Source organism: Erpetoichthys calabaricus, chromosome 8 (genome assembly GCF_900747795.2).
Source record: "Erpetoichthys calabaricus chromosome 8, fErpCal1.3, whole genome shotgun sequence".
NCBI classification, from domain to species: Eukaryota; Metazoa; Chordata; class Cladistia; order Polypteriformes; family Polypteridae; genus Erpetoichthys; species Erpetoichthys calabaricus.
Genome location: NC_041401.2, coordinates 127,797,151 through 127,814,794, shown reverse-complemented (window position 1 = coordinate 127,814,794; position 17,644 = coordinate 127,797,151). Strand labels below are relative to the sequence as shown.

The 17,644-nt window shown below is 38.2% G+C and overlaps 1 protein-coding gene across 2 annotated transcripts in view; it reads left to right on the top strand.

Moving 5' to 3' along the window:
• Positions 1 to 17,644, top strand: part of clcn6 (chloride channel 6) — a 256,330-nt gene that overhangs the window by 23,388 nt on the left and 215,298 nt on the right. For both annotated transcript variants that reach the window (XM_051931370.1, XM_051931369.1), the window contains exons 4-7: positions 552 to 617; positions 2,819 to 2,885; positions 14,023 to 14,129; positions 16,301 to 16,427. In XM_051931370.1, the coding sequence (XP_051787330.1) occupies positions 552 to 617; positions 2,819 to 2,885; positions 14,023 to 14,129; positions 16,301 to 16,427 (367 nt within the window). The remainder of the gene's footprint in view (positions 1 to 551; positions 618 to 2,818; positions 2,886 to 14,022; positions 14,130 to 16,300; positions 16,428 to 17,644) is intronic.

The following is a 17,644-nucleotide window of genomic DNA, read 5'->3' as shown; positions in this document are numbered from 1 at the left end:
TCCCCTTACCAGTCATACTGCCAACATTCAAAGTTCCTACCCTCTGTTCTAGTCATATTTACTGTCCTCCTCTCCTACTGCTTCCAGACATGTGTTCCTCCTCTTCTTCTCCTTCTTTGGCCAACAGTAGCCTAAAATCTGCCAGCACCCTGTTGGCTAACAGCACTGGTGGCGGCCATTGTTAAGCTGGGCCTCGATTGATCCTGTATGGAAATCTGTATTGTTGTCCGTATATTGATCTGGCAAAACTTTACACCAGAGGCCCTTCCTGACATAACCCTCCCCTCCATTTATCCGGACTTAAGACCAACACGAAGAAACACACTGGTTTGTTTGTTTTTTTATGATATGCCTTTCAAATGTCTTGAGGTTATTATATGAGAGCCTTTCTTGCATTCCATCTGTTATAATTACTTCTCTTAGATAACTTCAAGCTGTTTGCTTGACATCTTGTCATACCTTTGTCACATTATTAATGGGATTCAATAAATTAAATATTTTGGGGGATACATTTAGGTTAACATAAATACATTTTGTAATTGATTTTTCAGAAAGCAAGAAAATATGAATTTGTGAAGTGGATTGTAGTATTTGGCATTGGTGTTTGCACTGGTTTGGTAAGTAATTTCCTTTATAAATTATGAATGTTATTTAACTTAAATAAGTTAAATTTATTCAAATTCTTAAAGAGCTGTTACATTTGCATTAAGCTTTTTGGTAACTTAGAGCACAGATAGGCACACTGGTTGTGTTACTGTTAGTGAGTATTTTCCATCCATTTACACTCATGAGGGCCTGGAGACATTTTTGTTCCATTTTCTGAAAGTAAACTAGAATACATAATTAAAGCCAGAAGGACACAGCAGGTGGTGTTTATTAAAGTGATTCTATTGATCTTGTTAGCTACTGCAGCACATTGCTTTGTGCTGACACCTCAAAGCTTCAGGTGATGGTGTGGAGATTGCAGATAGTTCAGCTTTCTGAAAATATTCAATTTTCCCACAGAGTTTGTAATGATCTTTTATCGTGGAAAGATTGCATACTTTTCAATGAAAGCACTATGTAAGCCTCTTAGGTCCTTTTGTAATCACTGGACAAGAAATGCTCCTAAACAGTACCTTAGTCTGTTAACCCTGTGTCACAGGAACACTCTACAATACCTACCTCAGGAATCTCAGCAGCGATAAGCTTCATGCTTCTAGGACGTCACATTAGAGTCATTCACCTTTCCTTTGGCTTAACAGAGTGTTTCACCACTGAGAGGACTGCACAAAAGCATCTTTCTCTGTCCCTACGGGACTTGGATTAGGTAGGAAAGAGTCCCCAACTCCTAGTTGCTAATGTAAGTAAACACAAGGTTGTTGCAGTGAGATAATTAACAACCTTCATTTACATTAAACTACATGTATTTTTTTGCAAAGAAACCACACAAATCAAACACTATGATTTAGTAAATGTAAACCATACAGACCACTCAGAGACCACTGTAATCATTACCACATAGCTAAATACAATTAAGATGACGGTCATTTTAGTTAAAAAGTTCCTATCACTTATTTCATATCTTCTTACAAGCACATAACACACTGGCCATTTTACCTGAGCATAAAGCTTGTACAATCTTATAGTTTTGGCATTATATTAGTATAAACTTTACATTTATATATCTCCCATTATCCCTCATACTATTGTATAATATTCAATATGCCTGCTGATTAAACGTTCCTGCTTAAAACCACTTGCCAGGCCTTGTTAAACTGCTATTAAATTAAGTATAATGTTAACTTTTCCTATGAGGTCAACCTTCTTATTGCCAAATTTTATTTACTTAAAATGTACATTTTATCTAAATCATTCAATAAAAACACACCACAAGTCTTATTACCATATAATGTATGTGCGTGTGTGTATGTGTGTGTGTTGTGATAGTTGCCCGGAAACCACTTCTTTATAAAATGCACACGTTTATTAGCCATTAATAAGCACAATTCCACCACAACACACAATGCACTCAGCAATAATCACCACAATTCAACTGTGTCTCAGTCCTTGGCCGCCTCTATCCTCCTCCAGGGAGCTTTGTCCTTCTCCCACTCCCGACTCTGGCTCAATGACTGTAAGGAGTCGGCCCCTTTTATCCCTGCCCTGATGTGCTCCAGGTGGCTGATGACGTCCATCTTGCAGCACTTCCTGGTGTGGCGGAAGTGCTGCCCTTTGACCCGGAAACACTCCGGGCGTCCCTGGCCGATCCCTCCGCCATCTTGCAGAGTGTGGCGGAAGTAACAACATCCGGGTCCCACGAGGTGTAAAGTGCCCCCAGGCGGTGGCCACGGGTCCCAACAAGTCCGAAAGTTCTGTTTCCTTTCCCATGGTCCTCTCCAGCTCCATGGCGGTTGTACCTTCGTGGCCCGGAAGCTATTCTTGCCACCTTCCGGTCCTTTCTGGCGTCCCGGCCAGGTAATAATCCTGGCCACCTGCGACAGTGTATGTATATATATATATATATATATATATATATATATATATTATATATATATATATATATAATATATATATTATGCACATAGACACGCGTATATGTCTAAGTAAACACGCCAAATTTGGATGTATATGAGGTGAAAATAATGCTTTGGTCTGTGTGTGTGTATTCAGTTTAATTTATCTTTATATCTTACAGTACAAGGAAAAGTATTTTAGATAGTCCCAGTGGTACAAAATGTATTCACTTGTGACATTCAAACTCATTACAAAATACGATAAGAGTGAAATATCCAGATTCACTGATTTATAGTAATAACATGTAAACACTTTTTTGCAGGTGGGGTTGTTTGTTGATTTTTTTGTGCGACTCTTCACACATCTCAAGTTCAGCATTGTAGAAAAATGTATCCTTTTTCAAATTGTTAAGTATAACTTGGATGTCAAACAATTCAGAAGCAAGTAGTGATGCTATTAAGGCTGTGTTTGTATTACCATAGGCTGAAGATGTTTAACTATTTTTTTAATTTACATATTTATGTATAGACATTTGCTCAACCTTAACCAATAAAACACGTTGCAACAGTAATAAGTTGTTAACTGACCATACATCATATTTACATTTTGTAAAAAAATTGTGAAGTACCAGTTTCATTAATCATGGCGATTAACATGCTTTGTTTTTTTTTTCTTGTTTGCATATTAATTTCACTGGAAGAATTAAAGTAATTAGGCGGCACGGTGGCGCAGTGGTAGCGCTGCTGCCTCGTAGTTAGGAGACCTGGGTTCGCTTCCCAGGTCCTCCCTGCATGGAGTTTGCATGTTCTCCCTGTGTCTGCGTGGGTTTCCTTCCACAGTCCAAAGACATTCATAGTTAGGTGGATTGGCGCTTCTAAATTGGCCCTAGTGTGTGCTTGGTGTGTGGGTGTGTTTGTATGTGTCCTGTGGTGGGTTGGCGCCCTGCCTGGGATTGATTCCTGCCTTGTGCCCTGTGTTGGCTGGGATTGGCTCCAGCAGACCCCCATGACCCTGTATTCGGATTCAGCGGGTTGGAAAATTGATGGATGGATGAATTAAAGTAATTAATAGTTGAAAAATGAAAGAATATAATGTGTTCAAGTATATAATCATGAATCTGTTGATTTCCATCTCAGAATCTGAATTGTGTGTTAAATTGAGATTTCTGTAATTTTGTCAAAATCTCAGTATGACAACAGCCTTTATGTAGTGTGTTTTTTAAAGGAATACTTCTTGGCTTGTGGGCCCTGTAGTTTTCTCTCAGGATTAAAAAAGCAGGTCTTTCCCTATATTTTTGTAGTATTTTCAACATATGCTCAATAGTAGGTTTAAAGTATTGTTCAAGTGTGTGTGTATCCAAAAAAATTTACTCATCAGAGGATCCTAATTTGTCAGTCATTTTGGCAAGGGGTAATACTTAGAGTTATGTAAGGAAAGGGCATATTATTGAGGGTTTTTAATTATTCCTTGATGCAATTTATGGCTCAGCTCACTTTAATTTTTTGTTTTTAGTGATCTGCATTATATTTTAATGTAGATCACTTAATATTAAATATATATAATTATAATTACATATACCACATAAAAAAGTTAAGGGAGCACTTTATCATCACAGAGTAATGCCAAGTCAGTTACTCTTTGGGGATATCAATCTGTCCAGTTAGGAAGCAAAGATGATTATCAATCATCTTCCAATGCTTTGGTGCAAATGAAAGTAACAGCAGGTGCACTGGTGAGGTAAGAGCAAGACAACCCCCAAAAAGGCAATGGTTTTGCAGGTGGTGGCCACCTTTAGGTTTGTGTTTTGCTTCTGGCCTTGTCACTACTGGTAGCATGAAACGATACGTGTAGCCAATTCAGGTTACACATGTATCCAGCTCTTCCAGAATGGCACATCCATATCCATATATCCGTATCTCCCAGCACAGTCTCAAGCATGGAGGAGATACCACTAGAAGAGGAGAGCTATACAGGGCTGTTAGGAGGGTATCAACCCAATAGCAGGATGGCTGGCTACTGGTGTGCATGTTTCTGACTAAACTATCAAACACTCCATAAGGGTAGCATGAGGGCCCGATGTCCTCTAGTGGGACCTGTTCTCATATCATATCACCATGCAGCTTGATTGACATTCGGTAAGTGAATACCACAGTTGGCAATTCCGCCATTGGTGCCCTGTTCTCTTCACAGATGAGAGGAAGTTCACACTGAGCACATGTTACAGATGTGAAAGAGTCTGGAGATGCAGTGGTGAATGTTATATAGCCTGCAACATTATGCAGCATGACTTATTTGTCTGTGGGTCAGTGATGGTCTGGGAAGGCATATCCTTGGATGGTCGCAATGTGCTGTGGACAGATTAAGCTAAGTTATACTGCCATGATGTAGAACATCATGCTCCATGAAAACCAGCTTTTGTCTTAGTCTACTACATCCTCATACCAAGAGTCAGGAAAAGAAAGAGGGCAAGGTTTGGTTTGGGCTTGCTTTAATGCATTGTCCAGCTTGACCCTTGTAATGGCTGAAGCTGAACCTAAAACTGGATCATGCAACAAGATAATAATCTGAAATAACCATGGAAATATATTGTAAAATTTCTGAAAGAGAAAAAATTCAGGATTTTGAAATGTAAAAATTAAAGTCAACTTCTAAAATCCACAGTGATGCTTTTGTGGGTAATTAAGAGTGCAATAGTTCCAGTAACAAGATCCCTTGATTTATCTGATAAGAAACATTCATTCCAAATTAAGTTATTTCTTCTAATGTAGAAAAAAAAAGTTTGAGTAAAGTCTGAATAAGTTTGAGTTGGGCAGAAATTGAGAAACCTTGGTAAAAGTGAGAATTGGCCCTTAAACTCATGATGATAATGATGATATTTCTAATAGGCAAAATGAAACCTCATTTTCAGAAAGATTAGCATTTTTTTTGTAGCCACTTATGCACATGGTGTCCTGTTGGTGGGACACAACCATATTTCAGAGCTGTTTGTGCATGTTGCAGTAAACCCAAGTCAATCAAAATAATGTTATCTTTACATACCCAAAGGTGTCATCTTTCAAATAAATCATAGTTTTTCATGTTGTCTGCTTGCTTTCTTAGTGAAATATGCAGTTTGAACACATATATGCCAAGGTAAGCAGCGTGTCGCATCTGAGTGAATCTGTTTTTATCAAGAATCCCACCTGTGTAACACCACATACAATAAAAGACCCATTACAATTGGATATCTGATGTTCAGAGCATTCTATTGATGTCATATGAATGACCAATCACAGACAACTAGACATGTCACATCTGTGTGTTAAAGATAATAAATTTTGGGTGTGAAACTGCTCATCTTTATGCACCACTACGCAGAAGCTTCTGTGAGAGTGCATGAGGATTGTTTAGTTGTAAGACTTGAGGGTTGTACTAGGGAATTTTTTTTTTTTTTGAAGAAAACAGTTTTGACTCTGTTGAGAAGCACACATTTGCTGAATAACTCAATGTTATGCCTGATTTGTAAGTACAGTGGAACCTCGGTTCACGAATATAATTCGTTCCAGAACTCTGGTCGTAAACCGAGTTGGTCGTGAACCGAAGCAATTTCTCCCATAGGATTGTATGTAAATACAATTAATCCGTTCCAGACAATTAATCCGTTCCAGACCGTACGAACTGTATGTAAATATATATATATTTTAGTTTTTAAGCACAAATATAGTTAATTATACCATAGAATGCACAGCATAATAGTAAACTAAATGTAAAAACATTGAATAACACTGAGAAAACCTTGAACAACAGAGAAAACTAACACTGCAATAGTCTGCGCTATAGTGCTAGGAACCGCTCGCTAAAAATACTTTTTTTAATGAGCTTTAAGCACAGGGGAAAAAAAATGAACATTTGAAAAATCCGTAATTTAATAAACCACCAAGAAAAGTAACATTGCAACAATGCAGGCTACGAACCGATCACTGTAAATAGAACTGAAAACAAAAACAAGCCTTCTCTACCTTATGCGTCCCTAGCTCGCTTGCTTTCTCTCACTCTCTCCCCCGCCTGTGTGTGTGTGTGTGTGCACGTGCCTCTCTCTTTTGCGAGCCTGGAGCGCTGTGTGTGTGCGCCTCTCTCTCAAACCCCCCCCACCTCTGTGTGTGTGTGCGTGGTCTCTCTTTTGCAAGCCTGGAGCACCTGTGTGTGTTGTCACGCTTGGGTCACAGATTTGCACAGAGACACAGGAGGTTGTAGAAAAAAAGGAACTTTATTCAAAGCACTGCAAACAAACATTTGTCTCCTTTCAACAGTTTAAACGTGCTCCATGACAAGTCAGAGATGACAGCTCCGCCAGGAGCACAGATTGTCTGAGAGAGAAAGAAGGAATAGCAAGCAACCAATTTAACAAAGTGAAAGAAGCCCGTGCAGGCTTTTTAAGAAGGCGGAGCACTGTGCGAGAGGCATATTACGCGACAGAGCCGGCCAGAAGGGAAAGGAGGAATGTGAAGGTGGTCTGTCCATGTTTCTTAGGGGTTTTCCCAGGGGCGTCTGTATTCTCTGGGGGTGCGATCAGCTTCGCAGCTCACAGTGTGTCTCTCTCGCGCATGCTCCTGTGTGTGTGCGCATGCGCCTCTCTCGCGCGTGCTCCTGTGTGTGTGCGCGGCTCTCTGTCTCACGCTGCCTATGTGTGTGTGTGTGTGTGTGTGTGTCGCGCTCTCTCGCTCTCTCTCTTGACTGAACATGAACAAACCGAAAGGGAACCTGGCTTATTCGTATACCGAGTGTGTGGTCGTGAACCGAGGCAAAAGTTTGGCGAACTTTTTGGTCGTAAACCGAGTTGTATGTGTACCGAGACGTTCGTGAACCAAAGTTCCACTGTACTCCTTATAGGATAACTTTGAAGTATTGCAGTATGCAGTTTTACAGTTCAGGCATCATGGGTTCAATTTCCATACCTGGATGCTGTTTGCTGCACATTTTTCTTATGTTAGTTTTCTGAGCGGCGCTCTTTCAGTTGCAACTTTGAGTATCAGCTATTTTCCTTAGCGTGCCGGTGAGTGCTGTTATGCTTTACCTGTGCCTCTTGAATTTTCATGTGAGGAACCATCCCACCCCCTTTATTGATTGAACAGCCATTTTAGCTTCTGACTTGTTCATGGTACAATTCTCCACCTCCACCAAAGAGATCAACAGTCTTCTCCTTTCGGTTGCTCCCATTAGGGGTTGCTGCAGCGGACTATCTTCTTCCATATCTTTCTGTCCTCGGCATCTTGTTCTGTTACACCCATCACCTGCATGTCCTCTCTCACCACATCCATAAACCTTCGCTTAGGCCTTCCTCTTTTCCTCTTCCCTGGCAGTTCTATCCTTAGCATCCTTCTCCCAATATACTCAGCATCTCTCCTCTGCACATTTCCAAACCAATGCAATCTCGCCTCTCTGACTTTATCTCCCAACCGTTCAACCTGAGCTGACCCTCTGATGTACTCATTTCTAGTCCTAAGCATCCTTGTCACACCCAGTGCAAATCTTAACATAACTCTGCCACCTCCAGCTCTGTCTCCTGCCTTCTGGTCAGTGGCATTGTCCCCAGCCCATACAACATAGCTGGTCTCACTACCATCCTGTAGACCTTCCGTTTCACGCTTGCTGATACTCGTCTGTTACAAATTACTCCTAACACTCTTTTCCATCCATTCCACCCTGCCTACACTCTTTTTCACCTGTCTTCCATAATCCCAATTACTCTGTACTGTTGATCCCAAGTATTTAAACTCCTCCACCTTCGCCAGCTCTACTCCTTGCATCCTCACAATTCCACTGACCTCCCTCTCATTTACATACATGTATTATGTGTATTCTGTCTTGTTCCTACTGACCTTCATTGTTCTCTTCTCTAGAGCATATCTTCACCTCTCCAGGGTCTCCTCAACCTGCTCCCTACTATCGCTACAGATAACAGTGTCATCAGCAAACATCATAGTCCACGGGGACTCCTGTCTAATGTCGTCTGTCAACCATGCATTATGTCTCTTCTGTCTTGTTCCTACTGACCTTCATTGTTCTCTTCTCTAGAGCATATTTTCACCTCTCCAGGGTCTCCTCAACCTCCTCCCTACTATCGCTACAGATCACAGTGTCATCAGCAAACATCATAGTCCACGGGGACTCCTGTCTAATGTCGTCTGTCAACCTGTACATCACCATTGCAAATAAAAAAGGGCTCAGAGCCAATCCCTGATGTAATCCCACCTCCACCTTGAATGCATCTGTCACTTCTATGGCAGACCTCACCACTGTCACACTTCCCTCGTACATATCCTGTATAACTCTTACGTACTTCTCTGCCACTCCTGACTTCTTCATACAATACCACAACTCCTCTCGAGGCACCCTGTCATATGCTTTCTCCAGGTCCACAAAGACACAATGCAACTCCTTCTGGCCTTCTCTATACTTCTCCATCAACATCCTTAGTGCAAACATTGCATCTGTGGTGCTCTTTCTTGGCATGAAACCATACTGCTGCTCACTAATCATCACCTCACTTCTTAATCTAGCTTCTACTACTCTTTCCCATAACGTCATGCTGTGGCCCATCAATTTTATCCCCCTGTAGTTACTACAGTCCTGCACATCCCCCTTATTCTTAAATATCGGCACCAGTACACTTCTTCTCCACTCCTCAGGCATCCCCTCACTTTCCAAGATTCCATTAAACAATCTGGTTAAAAACTCCACTGCCATCTCTCCTAAACACCTCCATGCATTCACAAGTATGCGGTGTATTATTTTTTATGTTGTTTCTAATAGCACTTGTTTCAAACCCCCATCTCTTATCTAGAAACTACCTCTGCGGCATGCGGCTAGGGGGATTTGAGGAAGGTTGAATTGAGGGTTTGGTAAATCAAGCATGATCAGAAATATGATAAAAACATCTTGTACTGCTCTGTCCTTGCCATTGGTGGTGGTGGTGGGTTTGGGTTATTCTGTGGAGAAGCCTTGTGTAGCAGGATGTCCAGGAAAGAGGCATTGTTCTCACTCCCGTAACCCAGCATTTTAAGAAGTTGATATAAAAATGTATATATTTGGTTAGTTTATTCCAAACATAAAATTTAAGAGAACAGCAACAACAGTCAATAAATAAATAAACAAATTAAAACACACAAAATGTCTGTGGGACAACACCAACAGAATCCAGGAGATATGTGAATTGCAGCACAAAAATCCCATGCTATCGTACAAAATGTAATGTTTCTCTGAAACAATTTCTGTTTACAAATAGACACAAAGTCTAACATGAAGAATAATATTGAAAGCAAAGGTTTGGATGAGTACATAGTTATACGTTACAAATTGCTCATTTGCTCGTGTGTATCTTTATGTGTATGTATATAGCTTTTTCTAAAAAAATGAATAAAAAATAGTACTGCAACTGCAATACTTGTTTTGAGAGATTGTTTAGGTGCAATACACTAAAATGTTTCCAAAAAAGGGGACACCTTGAACAAACAGTATAACTTTGCAGTGCTATGGGGTATGACATCTAAATATGGTACAGTGATAGCCGGCAGATTGGGGTGCAAAAGAAAATTGATTTCAGGGTTGTGCATCATTAAAATGTCTTGATTACAGTGTGTACTGTAAAATGTAGTTTTTTGGACAGAAATTACTAAAGTGCCACTTTTTTCTGTTTTAATTAATTGATATTGCTGTAAACAAAGTATTTATGTGATTTAAAACCTTAATATGAAAAGTCCGTAGTGTTATACACACTATCGTTCAGCCATTTAAAGTTCCTTTATTATATAAGCAGAGTAATAGCTAGTGCTGGGTGGTATACTGGTTCATACCGAAAACCGTTTTTTATTTTTGTTATGATATGGATTTTTCTTATAATGCAACACCGGTTTAAATTGCCTAGACAACGTTCGGAATGTGGCGCTGTGGGAAACTGTTTAAGGGGGACCTTTTTCACTCCTACACCGATGTTGCGTGGGGGCTCTCTTTCACTGCTACACCACTAAACAGGCATGCAACAGAGTACATGCGGCAGTGGAGGTGAAAATGGACAGAGAACATTTTGAAACTGAAGCTGTAGCAGACGGTAAAGTTGGAAATGATGACACAGAAGAATTTTTGCTGGAAAAAGGAGTCACGTCTGTTGTCTGGACATACTTTGGATTTAAAAGGTCAGATGTGGACCATTATGTTCAAATGTGTGAATACTGTTTCCATACTACTGGATAATACTGCAAGCCAATTTGTACTTGTTTTATTTTTTTCAATACAGTGTAATGTACCTGGGTACTGTGTAATAGTGTGATGACATGTTGACTTTAATCTCAACGCTTATGACGAGAATAAAGTTGACATGTTGACTTTATTCTCGACATTTCTACTTTATTCTTGCCATTTATGTCAAGATTAAAGTCGACATGTTGACTTTATTCTCGTAATTTGTCATTAAAGTAGAACATCGTAAACTAAACGAGTTGCCTCGAAAGCTTGCGTATTGTAATCTTTTTAGTTAGCCAATAAAAGGTGTCATTTTGCTTGGCTTTTCTCAAACCCCGTCATAAGTTATAGCACATTAAATGCTTTGTGTGAAGTGTTCCCCGAGCCATGTTAAATCGGTATGTGCTTCTTAAACTGACTTCCTCTTGTACTGAGGAGGCGACAGCAGCGATCGCCGCACAAAATACATTCACTTCATGATATTCCTGCTCCCTGAACATTTAGAATGCTAAGATAAATTTTCATGATGAAATGCATTAAAGCATGTATTAATCATGTTTGGGGCACGGTGGCGTGGAGGTTGCACTGCTGCCTCGCAGCAGTGGGGTCCCGGGTGTTCCTTGCTTTGAATTTGCATGTTTTTCTGGTGGGTTTACTCGGTGTGCTTCAGTTTCCTTTTAAAGTTATGTAGGATGTGGGGTTTTGTTATGCTATATTAACCCTGCTAGTGTATGTATTGCTCGTATTCACCATGTGATGTGCTGGCGCCTTGCTCAGGATTTGCTCCTGCCTCGCACACAATGCTTGCTGGGATGGGCGCAACTCTGAATGGACAGCATAATTAAACATGTATAACGAAGATTTTTTTTTTAGTTCTGAACACTCCGTGGTCTAAGTTTATAACTAGTTCTAATTTCACAAAGACGTTTATCGTGTGGTGATTGGTTATGTGGCGAAAGAAAAAGGAAGGATAGGAACTGGGGGTTTGGTACGTCAGACAGACAGCACGCATGCAATAAAGAAAGCCCACTCAGAAGAACATCCATTGAATTCTGTGTTGTGTCTCTGAACAAACCCAACATTTACACAATATTTCAGTTAAACCTGGGCGATACCCATTCATACATCCAGTTTTTTGGAGCCTCGTCACACCTGCCATAAACTTCTCTACACTGAACATACAACTGGGGACCCCTTACTGCGAGGGAGCAGCACTACCGCCACACTACCGTGCATGTTTAATACCTGCTTTAATGAATTACATCTTGAAATTGATATCAAGTATTTATCTTAGCATTCTAAATGTTCAGAGAGCAGGGATATCATGAAGTGAATGTTTAACTAAAATGTTGTGTAAATGTTGGGTGTGTGATCTGGTGTTCAGAGACACAAACACAGAATTCAATGGATGTTCTTCTGAGCGGGCTTTCTTTATTGCACGCGTGCTGCATGTCTGATGTACCAAAACCCCAGTTCCTATCATTTTTCTTTCTCCACATAACTAATCACCACACGATAATCATCTTTGTGAAATTAAAACTAGTTATAAACTTAGCCCACGGAGTGTTCAGAACTTTAGAAATATCTTCGTTATACATGTTTAATTATGCCATCCATTGAGGGTTGTGCCCATCCCAGCAAGCATTGTGTGCGAGGCAGGAGCAAATCCTGAATGAGTCGCCAGCACATTGTTGATAGATAGATAGATACTTTATTGTAGGGTGAATATGAGCGAAACATACACTAGCAGGGTCAATATAGCATAACTAAACCCCACATCCTACATGACTTTGAAAGGAAACTGAAGCACGCAGAGTAAACCCACTAGAAAAACATGCAAATTCAAGGCAGGGTACACCCGAGACACCTTTGCTGCGAGGCAGCAGTGCAAACTCCACGCCGCTGTGCCCTCACATGATTAATACATGCTTTAATGCATTTCATCATGAAAATTATATCAAGTATTTATCTTAGCATTCTAAATGTTCAGAAAGCAGGAATGTCATGAAGTGACTGTATTCTGTGCGGCGATCGCTGCGGGCGCCTCCTCAGTACAAGAGGAAGTCAGTTTAAGTAGCACGTACCGATTTAACATGGCTCAGGGAACACTTCACACAAAGCATTTAATGTGCTGTATAACTTATGACGGGGTTTGAGAAAATCTAGTAAATTAAATATTAATTTTACGATGAAGTTTAGTTTACAATGTTCTACTTTAATGACAAATGACGAGAATAAAGTCAACATGTCGACTTTAATCTTGACATATTTGTCGAGATTAAAGTGGAAATGTCAAGAATAAAGTCAACAAGTCGTCACATCATTACACTGTATTGAAAAAAAATAAAACAAGTACAACTTGGCTTGCAGTATTATCCAGTAGTATAGAAACAGTATTTACACATTTGAACATAATGGTCCACATCTGACCTTTTAAAACCAAAGTATCTCCCGGCAACGGCCGTGACTCCTTTATTTCGGCAAAAGTTCTTCTGTGTCATGATGTTCAACTTTATTGTTAGCTACAGCTTCAGTTTTGGAATGTTCTCTGTCCATTTTCATCGCGCAATACCTACAACTATCACTACCTATTTATCTGAACATTTAGAATGCTAAGATAAATACTTGATATAATTTTCATGATGAAATGCATTAAAGCATGTATTAATCATGTGAGGGCACTATTTACCTATGTAGCAGTGAAAAAGAGCCCCCGCGCAACACCTCTGTGATTAGCGGTGTAGCAGTGAAAAAGGTCCCCACGTGAACAGTTTTCCACTGCGCCACGTTCCGAACGTCATTTAGGCAATTTAAACTGGTGTTGCGGTATAAGAAAAATCCATATCATAACAAATATAAAAAAAATGGTTTTCGGTATCAACTGGTATACAGCCCAGCACCAGTGCACATTAAAATTTTTTTTGTACAATGTACAATTCTCATGAGATTGGAATAGGTTATTCTTAGCCAGTAATTGCAGTGGAAAATGTGGTTAACATCCACTCATGCATGGGGAAAAAAATGCTGTCCAATACTGTGAAACCGGTATAATTTTGAAAAATACCATGATATAGAATTTTGGTCATACTGCCCAGCACTAGTAATAGCTGCTCATTTTTGGGTATTTAATTTATGCACCATAATGCCATCATACCCTTAGTGCATCAGATATTAATTAATAAGGAGAAATTTTCCTGATAAATGAAATTAGTTTTTTTCTTCTTTTAACACTGTTGATTGTAAAGTATGTGTAAGTATGTTGGATCATTTAATCTTCATTTCATTTTTCCTTTACATATGTTTTCAAAGCTGTGGAGGAGTGTAGTGTGAAGGGCTGTTTGGCTCTCTCTCTTTTGGAGCTCCTTGCATTCAATATGACTTTTACCTTTTTTGCTAGTGTTCTTGTGCTGATTGAGGTAAGTGCTTTTGAAATGTGTTAACATTCTGATTCTGGCATTATAGTTTTATATGGCTATCAATAGTATTAGAGTGACTTGTAACTAAATTTCAGTTTTTGAAATTGGTTGCCTTGTTACGACTTTTGCACTAAATAAGAAAATCCTTCTTTTTTTGTTCACTGATGTTTGTATCATGTGCTCCATCAAGCTTATTTGCTGTCTTCCTTAATTCATTGCCTCATCATGTTAAACGTTTTTTGGTATTGCACAGTCTAACTGTTAGAAGTGTAAATATCCACTAGGTTTAATTGGAGGTACAAAATTAAATATGCATACAATGCTGTTTGAAAGTCTTCTACACTTCTAGTGTAGTTCTTCATATGTTACTTTGGTCCTTACTTTCCTTAAAGGATTAATTTCCTCACATTCTGCTTATAGTCTGGCTAAATTGATGGATGTTTTTGTAAAATAAAAAGTATAAAAGAATGACTTTATGTAACAAAGTATGTGAAAAATTAAATTCATTCTGCATGTGCACATTATTTAGCTAATATGATAGCCTGTTTCTGATATATAACATTTTAGTCACTAAGTCATTCTCTGTCTTTCTTATCTGTTTTGTGGAGTTTCATCATAGTTGTCATAACAAAAGAGCTTTAAATGCTGATTTATTGTCTGTCTTTTAGTTTCTGTATTTTACAGACAAGGCAGTAAGAATCAGTACTAACTATGCTAAGTAAATTTCTTCCTTTTTCAAAATCTTAAAACATACTCTGATTTACTAAACATGCCTATTACTAACTTTTGCATTAAAGTGACAGTTACACATGAGGAAAAAATATACTTTAACATGCTTTTCAACAACTTCCAAGACTTTTGTGGCATCTTAGCCCAAATAGAGAAATTAATGAATCCTTAGTTTATTGTGGTTTCTGGAGATCTGTGGACTGAAGACTTTGACACCTGTCCGTGTTCCATTGAAGAAATTTTATGGATGTGGTGGAGTGAATCATTGTTTCTGAACATAAAAGCCTTGTCTAGACTAAGCCTTTTGTCCTTTACACTTAAAATGCCTTTTGGTTTGTAGCTTCTTAGGAACCAGTATAACTTGTTAAGTGGCAAACTGCAAAAGGACTTTCCATATTGCCAAAGTGTGGCATGAAATATGCATTCAGTCCAAGTTTTCTTATAGTTCTGTAAAAATGTCCATATGTAAAAGAGAGAAAAAAAAAGTTCTGTGCTTGTTGCGTTTTTTGCTGTAGACTAATAAATGCTTTAATGTTTATGTATATTTTTAATAGTGCTCACCAGAGCATTGAAGAGCATTTATGACACACGTCTTCTGAGATTTCTTTAAAAAGCGATATAGTGTATCATGAACCATTACCTCATATAGCTATGACCAAACTGAATGTTTTTTTATCTTTATATAAAAGAGGTGTTTCAACTATGGTCCTGAAAATATACTGATCGATTAACTTGCTACCCAGTCATTTTGCCACCTGATTATTCAGACCTAGTTCTAGCTGTTTATTTTGGAAGGGTATGAATCAGTTCCTGTAAATAATGCATGGAACTTGTTTCAGAAAGTTAAGAATTAGTTTTGATTAAACAAGCATTTCATGATAAAATGTAATATGTTATGAAATATAAAAACGGTTCACAAATTTCCAAGCAGCACTACTGTATATTTAATTTAACCCTCATGGTTTTGTTTAAAATAAATTAGGTCTTTATTAGAGTTTTTAAAAGCAAAATTTTGTACCTACCTACTTTTTTTTTTTAGTAAACCTCTTACTTTTGCTGTTCCATTGCAATGTGTATATAGTACTATACCAGTTTCTGGCACTGAATAACCCAGGATATGCTTTTTATGATTTTACTTTCCAGATCACAGAGTTTAATTAAAAGGATTATATTGTCACAATAATTCAAATAAACACTTAGTGTTTTTTAAATAAAATGTAAGTTTTAATTTTTTTGACAGATGACATTACTGTTCTATCTGCTGTCTTAGATATGGTTTCAAAAAGGAATTTCAGCTGAATAGTGAATTTTATTTATACACTTATACTTCTGTTTAAAATAAAATTAATTTATGGAAAGGCTATTTTTGGATGCATTACTGTAAGGAATCATTTATAATTTTTATAATGTGAAACTTAAGGTTTACTTTCCTGTCTTACCAGCCAGTGGCCTGTGGATCAGGAATTCCAGAGATTAAGTGTTACCTGAATGGTGTGAAAATACCCGGCATCGTCAGGTTGAGGACTTTTTTGTGCAAAGCAATTGGTGTTCTGTTTGCTGTGGCTGGAGGTATGAGGATTAAGAATTTTGGTTGGTTGTCTTTATTCTGGATGAGAGCTTGATCTGTGCCTACTTAAATCTCTACTAATATAGATATGTAATTTTACAAGCAGCCATACTATAATAATAAATCAGGAGCTAATTAGTACTTATCTAAGTTAATTAATTTCCAGTAATTTTCTCTTTAAAAACTGTACATGTATGGAGTACTGGAAGATGAAATATACTTTTAATTAGCTTATATTGTAGAGGCACTCAGACATGGCCCTATATAACCACAGTGGTAACAGGTTTTCAATACCTCCAATCTCTTAATTGGAGTATATTTTTGCTTTGAGCCCTTGTTTCTTGTTTGACATTTTTTTCACCTGTACCTATGGTGGCAGAATTAATCTGTACCCCCAAATTTAGCAAGAAAGTTTGTATATTATGGCCATGCATATTACTTCATAGATCTTCTAGTGTTTTACTAAAATGTTTTTATAAAGCAAGTAATTTGAAATATGCAAGCATTTTTGTGCTTGATAATCAAATATCTGCTTCTCTACTTGATCACATGTTATCTATGTACATTGATTCTCTGCAAAGTAATCGTCCATTTAGAAACAGTTTACACAGAAAGGGATTTCTTGGCAAACACAATAAATAATCACATTAAATATCTGCAAATTAAATATATGGAAATTGATTTTTGTCCTTTCCAGATTTTTGTTGGAAGGCAAAATACATGCATGATCTAGTAAGTGCACAAATTAAATAGAAACTATAGTTAGTGAAGACTTTAAAAAAAGATGGGAATAAGTAACTGAGTAAACGATTGTTTTGGTTCTTATTTCAAATTTTGTCATTTCAAGAAAAAAAGCTAAGAGTAACACTAAAAAATATTAAATATAGTATTCTTTAAATAAAAATTGTGCTTACAAAGAACAAAGCAAGACCACATGAGGGAGAATTGTGGGCCCAAACTGGGAAAAAGTTGGTGGTAGTAAAGAAATGTTAGAAGAAGGGTTGTAGGAAAAAAACCCCGCTGTCCTTCAAAGAGCTGGCACTTTGATTGACTGAGACTTCCTATCAGGGTACATTTTTATTTAGTTGACTTTGGAAGGGGTGGAACCACAGTTGGGGCGGAAATGGTGTTACTGGTTGTCTTTTGGGCTGCACTCCTCCAATTTAAGTATGGGAACAAATAACAAGTCATGGACTACCCCACCTTGTTTAGTCTTTCT